General features: G+C 38.8%; 1 protein-coding gene across 1 annotated transcript; it reads left to right on the top strand.

Annotated features, from left to right (window-relative positions):
• Nucleotides 1-475: 475 nt before the first annotated feature.
• On the top strand, nucleotides 476-3824 carry LOC117630924 (probable alpha,alpha-trehalose-phosphate synthase [UDP-forming] 9). The gene is made up of 3 exons (XM_034363795.1): nucleotides 476-2773; nucleotides 2853-3126; nucleotides 3305-3824. The coding sequence occupies exons 1-3, from the start codon at nucleotides 789-791 to the stop codon at nucleotides 3623-3625; spliced, it is 2580 nt and encodes an 859-aa protein (XP_034219686.1). The 5' UTR covers nucleotides 476-788; the 3' UTR covers nucleotides 3626-3824.
• Nucleotides 3825-7416: the final 3592 nt, after the last annotated feature.

Raw genomic sequence — 7416 nt, 5'->3', positions numbered from 1 at the left:
ATTTCAAATCAATGTGGCCCTCATTCAGTCACATTATCCAAATTGGATGTGAATGTCAGTATATTACATTAATGTTGGATGTTAAAAAAAAACAATATAGAAAAGCATTCAAAACTCTTTATTTATCAGGCTTAAACAAATTGAAAACAAAATCCTAAAAAGAAAACAAATTAATGAAAATTAAAACTTTATAGCAGGCCTAGTTATTAGTTAGGGCTTGCGTTGCAAATAAACACTTCCACGAATTAGTGATAATACTATTTTGCTATCTCAACTAATAATATTATGACGTATATAATAATACTTTTAAGTAACATAATATTTTTATTAAAAATAATAAAATAATGTTATTAGGATTGTAACTAAATTTTTCTGCCAAGTGCACCACCAACATTCCATACGCTCGAGTGCATTGATTGTGATCAGGTTTATCCGGTGATCCACTTAATCCACACCGTCCAAAACATTTCCTTTTACGTCCCCATACATAACGCATTCACTTTCGTTCTTATCCTTAAAAATCACTAATTTACTTACTCTGTTTTTTTTCTCTCTCTCTCTCCTCTCTCCTCTCTCTAGAGAAAACTAGAGCTCGTTTTAGAATTTATGGAATTAGAATCAACATCATCTTTCGTTTCCTTAACTCCAAGATTCATCTTCGTCTGCAACACCCACATATAAACTCAACACACCCAAATCAAAAATCACAACACCATTGTTAAATTCTTTTTCTAAAACAAAAAACAGAGGGAAAAAAAAAGCTTTCTTGGGTGCCATTGTTTCCGAGTATGCTATCGAGATCCTGCTTTGATTTATTGAATTTGGATCCCATCGAAGATTTCTGGACCGCCACTCCGATCCCAAAACTCATGACAGTCCCCCGAGTCATATCGGAGTTCGAAACCGACGACAACCACCAAAACGACGACGTCCCGGCCGATTCCCCTGTTCCGCACCAGCGGAGAATCATCGTCGCCAACCAGCTGCCCATTCGGGCCTCCCGCGACGCGAAAACCAGTAAGTGGTCTTTTGAATTGGACCATGACAGCCTGGTGCTGCAACTCAGAGACGGCTTCAAGCCCGACGTGGAGGTCTTGTACGTCGGCTGCTTGAAGGCCGAGATCGACCCATCGGAGCAAGACGAAGTGGCGAGCTTGCTTCTCCACGAGTTTCGGTGCGTCCCCACCTTCTTATCTATGGACGTGCAGAACAAGTTTTATCATGGGTTTTGTAAGCATTATCTCTGGCCTCTGTTTCACTACATGCTGCCCATGACGCCGAGCCACGGTGCACGGTTCGACCGTGCACTCTGGCAGGCGTACGTGTCGGCAAACAAGGCCTTTGCCGATAGAATCATAGAGGTATTGAACCCAGATGAGGATTTCGTCTGGATCCACGATTATCATCTGATGGTGTTGCCTACTTTCTTGAGGAAGAGGTATTATCGTGTTAAGCTTGGTTTCTTTCTGCATAGTCCCTTTCCTTCTTCGGAGATTTACAGGACGATACCGGTACGCGAAGAGATTCTTCGGGCCTTGTTGAACTGTGATCTGATTGGTTTCCATATATTTGATTATGCAAGGCATTTTCTGTCATGTTGTAGCAGAATGTTGGGTCTTCATTATGAGTTCAAAAGGGGCTACATGGGTTTGGAATATTATGGAAGAACTGTGAGTATTAAGATGCTGCCTGTTGGGATTCATATGGGTCAGCTTCAATCCGTTTTGTCGCTTGAGGATACTGCCAGGAAGGTGAAGCAACTCAAGGAGGAATTTGAGGGGAAGACTGTGATTTTAGGGGTGGATGATTTGGACTTGTTTAAGGGGATTAGTTTGAAGTTTCTGGCAATGAGGCAGCTTCTGGAGGAGCATCAGAATTTGAGGGGGAAAGTGGTTTTTGTGCAGATAACAAACCCGGCGCGAAGTCGGGGTAAGGATGTGCAGGATGTGCTGAATGAGACCAGTGCTATTGCAAAAGAAATCAATCAGAGGTATGGCGAACCGGGGTACCAGCCGATCATTGTCATCAATGGCCCGCTTACAACGCAAGAGAAGGCTGCATACTATGCCATTTCGGAGTGCTGTTTGGTAAATGCTGTGAGGGATGGGATGAATTTGGTGCCTTACAAGTATACTGTTTGTAGGCAGGGCAGCCCTGTTCTGGACAGGGCATTGGGGATTGATGAGGCAGATAGGCCTAAAACGAGTGTCATCATCGTGTCTGAATTCATTGGCTGTTCTCCATCTCTCAGTGGTGCAATCCGCGTCAATCCATGGAACATCGATGCTGTTTCTGACGCAATAAACTTGGCCACCACAATGCCGGAGGCAGAGAAACAGTTTCGCCACGACAAGCATTACAAGTATATTAGCTCTCATGATGTTGCGTATTGGGCGCGAAGCTTCGATCAAGACCTTGAGAGAGCTTGTAGAGAGCATTACCGCAGGCGGTGCTGGGGCATTGGTTTAGGTTTGGGATTCAGAGTTGTTGCTTTGGGACCTAACTTCAGGAAGCTTTCTGTGGATCACATTGCCCATGCTTACAAAAATGCAAATAGCCGGTTGATTTTATTGGACTATGATGGCACTATGACGCCTCAGGCTTCGGTGGACAAAGCCCCAAGCGGTGAAGTTATTTCAGTTTTGAATTGCTTATGCAACGATCCGAAAAATGTGGTTTTCATTGTGAGCGGCAGAGAGAAGGATTCTCTCAGCAAGTGGTTTTCTCTTTGTGAGAAATTGGGGTTGTCAGCAGAACATGGCTACTTAACTAGGTGAAATTTGTTTCTTTGCTCATTACATATATGGCCACCTTTTGTGTTGTCTCTTAATTGATTATTTCTGTTTTTGCAGGTGGACTAAGGATTCCCCTTGGGAGACTTGTACCTTAGCAATGGACTTCGGTTGGAAAAACATTGTACTGCCTGTTATGGAGCCATACACAGAAGCAACTGATGGCTCTTTCATAGAGCAGAAAGAAAGTGCATTGGTCTGGCATCATCAAGATGCCGATCCTCATTTTGGCTCTTCTCAGGCCAAGGAGCTTCTTGATCATCTAGAGAGTGTGCTAATCAATGAACCTGTAGTCGTTAAAAGGGGCCAACACATTGTCGAAGTGAAACCGCAGGTATGCATCGTATTAAACATTTCGATACATCCAGCCATCAGTAGTTTAGGAATTAGGAGATGAAAAATTCATTTTGTTAGTCGAAAATGTTGATGAAGGGTCATTTCAATTGGTTTTTATTTTCCTGTGGGACTTGCGAATTCATTGTAATTTGTAATGGACGTCTGTGTGATTTCAGGGTGTGAGCAAAGGCATAGTTGTGCAGAATCTCATCTCGAAGATGCAAAGTAGGGGGAAGCCACCGGATTTTCTATTGTGCATCGGGGATGACCGGTCAGATGAAGACATGTTTAAGAGTATTGTGCATTCATCTTCCAATCCCTCCGTGCCATCCATAGCAGAAGTTTTTGCCTGCACTGTTGGTCAAAAACCAAGCATGGCAAAATACTATCTTGATGACACAGTTGATGTGATCAAGTTAGTTCAGGGCCTTGCTGCAGCTTCGTCAACTCAGCCAAAGTTTGCACAGGTTCAGAAATCATTTGAAGGGTTTATCTAAAAGTTACGGGTAGAAATTAGGTTGCTCATGTGCTGTGATCGCATCAGTACTTAGGTTTAAATGGGCCCCGACATTTTGTTATAATGGTATAGAGCTAACGATACAACCTTGTACAAATGATACTTGTACAGATCTGTGTGGAAAGCCCAGTCTTTGCAACTTTTGAATATGATGGTTCTGCTCTTTTCCTTAGCATAAATTTATGCAAGTGTTGTTAAACGAACCTTAAAATTAACTGAATATACTATATGATCTAAGTACACTCTAATATTTAAATAAAAATATAAAATTAATTAAATACACCTTATTTAACTACCAAACATACTTCTCACACACCCTAATACACTTTATCACAATTCAATATATTAAAATTACATTTGTTTTAAATGTAATTTAAAATTCGTTTCCTATGCCAAGTCAGATGTTTGTGTGCTTCCACTCGATTGTTATAGTTCACTATGCTAAAATTTTGCTTTTGCAACGGATAAAATCCCTTTCCTAATAGGCTCCCTGATATGTTCATTTCACATGATTTTATATCATTTTTACTTAGTTTTATGAATTAATTTGGACTAAAGATGCTGATTTTAGTTATTTTCTGGATTTTCAGCTTGGGAGCCACGAAATGTATAAATTCGCCAAATATTCCTCATAGTAGAGTTTGACATGATTCCACTTAGAGATGGAAGATAGCATCTTGAAGTTTGTCCATGAATATTTTCATAATTTTTGAAGACTGCTAAGGTGCCCATTTTTAATTAGACAACTCAGCCTAAACTAATTCCTGGAGAATACTGAGTCAGCAGGGGTATTTTGGCCATAACTCACTCATACAACATCGGATTGAGGCACATGACATATGGTTGAAAAGAAGACATCCAGAGCTTTCCAAAGAGTGGTCGTGCGTAATTTTCGGAGATCAGGAAGGTGTTCAAATTGCATTCGCAAAGAGGATCACGTGCAGTTTCTTGGAAGTTTTAGGAAACTTTAGTTTTAATTGCCTTTTCTAGTTAGGAACTGACTTGGAAATCAAGTCTTCGTGTAAGGCCACTTGTTTAGGCCCATTCTAACTAGGTTTTAGGTTCTTTTTAGAAGGGAGGTCGTGGGGCTGAAGAAGGATATACCAAAAATTTCATAATTCAACTGTGGAGCAAGGGAGAGCGACCGTGCCTCTAAACTCTAGGTTTTTCTTATCTCTTTCTCTTTGTTTTATTTTTGCTTTGTTACCATAATTATAAGTAACTAATTTTCTTTTACTAAGACACAATGTAACCCTTTTCTAATTATTCAAAGCTTAGTTATGTCATGCTATTAGAATTTCCATGTTGTTGAAATTTAATCACTATGCTTATTTCCTTAACTAATGATCTTGATGCTTAGCTACCATCTAGATTTTTGGTTAAGTAATTTGATGCATGTTAGGGTATACGCCATGCCTAATCATCAACATAACTTGGGAATTTTGATAGTATGCATGCTAAGGTTTGGATAAGAGGAATTGTGGTGAAATTGTTGTCTTAGTAAGCTTCTTTAAACTCTTTCACAAACTTATTTTGTTTACGTTTTTATTTGTTATCTTGTCTTTTAATTTTCTTATTTTCAACGTTCTTTCAAAGAAAATCTTTCAAAGCCAACTTTCAAAACTCCTTTATTAAGTTTAGTTGAGTCATTAGTTTTAAGTTTATTAGTTAGGGTGTCTAGAGTAATTTAGGATTTAGATTAGTTTATAATTCACAACAACTTGAGAATTTATTCAGTCTTTGTGGGAACGACCTTGTACTTGCCTTAGCTATATTGCATTAAACTTGTGCGCTTGCAAGTTTATTTCTTGAATTTAACTATCTAATTTTCAGGTAGTAAAATTATACATCACTCCTCTACCGTTGAATCACCTATTGGTACATAGGACAAGAGCTTGTGGATGCTTGGGCTTTGAACCTTCTCTTCCCTTCTAGTCTTAGCAGCTACAGCACAAATAACATATAAGAAGTATGCTTTTTGTAAAACTATACATCAAAGGTAAAAAAATAAAGTAAATCAATTACATAAATAATATGCTTATTCTGTTTCCTGAATGATGGGGTTAGAAAAGGGTTCCGTATTTATCAGTTGTAGAAGCTCTCAAAACACTTCCTCTGGAAATCAAACATATCTTCCTCTGTGCTCTTCAATATGACCAATCTTATGGCATATGAGGAAAAAGGTTCAAGCTCAGAAATGTTCAATGCAACTTTGAATCAGCAACAAAATCATTTTCTACCTAGAATTGTGTTCAATGAAAGCTTACCTCAGCTTGTAAAAATATATTTTATTGAGTTTGTCCAAAATGTGTGACCCAAGCAATATTCACGGCACATACAGTAAACATGTGTTTGGGTCAAAACTCTGCACGCCAGCCTATTTTTGTCGAGAGGTCCATGAACAAAATATTTGGGCTTTTATCTACAGGAATTAGAAGTAAAAAACCAAGATGCTGAAAAAGCCTAGACCTTTTTGAGCATATTACAAATATAGCCATGATCTGAAGAGAAAAAATATCATTATTAGCAATTAAAAAAACTGACGCACACAGCTTTGGATAAAAGCCCAGCGTCTGAAAAATTCACACCACTTTATCTCTACCCCAAAAAAGGCAAGTCAGCAGATCTTTTTCTCAAGAAAGCTCCTATGCGACTTTCTAACTTTGGAAAACTCAAAATTTTCACTATCACAGAGGAGTTGATAGGGAGTTAATGAAGGCAGGTCTTACAGGAGGGCTTATCCATTTTTGCAGCCAAAGAAAGAAGATCAAATCCACTTTTTATATACAGAGAAACTCTGCACCAAAGCAGGTGGCCTTTCCAAGAAATAAGCAGACTACGTTTTCAAGAGGTAAGTAGGGAGCAAGGAGGTTGCTCACTAGAAAAAGCAAACCGATTATCATCACAGACTGTGTTCTTTTTTACAAAGAACAAACAGGGAACAAAGAGAGTTGGTTTTCTTTCAGAAAAAGCAAGGAAAAGACCTCCATGAAAGTTGATTGTTGATGGTTCTTTTCTGCCAGAATAATAACTTCCCATTTCTATGGAATTTAACAAGAAAAATCTGCCGCCCATTATTAAAGAATAAAAACTTCACTCCAGTATATCCTATAAATGCGAAATGAGGTGAACAGATCAAAGGACAGCCAAAAAATCAATCAAGACAAAAACTCTCAAAGTCACAACTGACAAACTCAAAAAGATCAACTGATCTCAAAAGCTTTCAGATCTAAAGCATCCAAAAGCTCTTTGATCTACAAGAAATAAATCAGCTAAAATTCAAATCTCTAGTTTCAGTTCAGTTCAGATAAACAATTTCACAAAGCAAGATTTCTCTCGTTACAAATTTGGTTCAGAACAAAGCCAAGTCAAGCAGAGTTTAGGTATTTACAAATATGAAAACCTCAACAAATTTACAGAAAGCCTTGGTCAAGCAGAACATGTACCATAGCACAACCCCAGCTTAGTGACCACCAATCCAGCCACTTCTGTCCTCTTCAGACTAAAGATGCCTCAATTTTACCCGTTCAACAAGCCATGGCTCGAAATAAATTGAAGCTCTGCCAAACTCAAACGTTGTTATCGATTTCCAACTGAAACTCATCAGTTGAAGGTGTTGACGATTCGAAAAATTGTGAAGTCCTCACCAGTCTGAGGAAAGAAAAGAACTTACTTAGGAGATATTCCTCACCCAAATTCACAATTGCTTGTTTAAGAATCAGTAACTTGGGGGGCGCAAGTTATCTATTTTTTAGAAGTCTGCTAGGGTTT

Source organism: Prunus dulcis, chromosome 1, assembly GCF_902201215.1.
Source record: "Prunus dulcis chromosome 1, ALMONDv2, whole genome shotgun sequence".
In the NCBI taxonomy this organism is placed as follows: Eukaryota; Viridiplantae; Streptophyta; class Magnoliopsida; order Rosales; family Rosaceae; genus Prunus; species Prunus dulcis.
The sequence above is the reverse complement of the archived record's forward strand: the minus strand, read 5'-3'. Positions and strand labels throughout refer to the sequence as shown.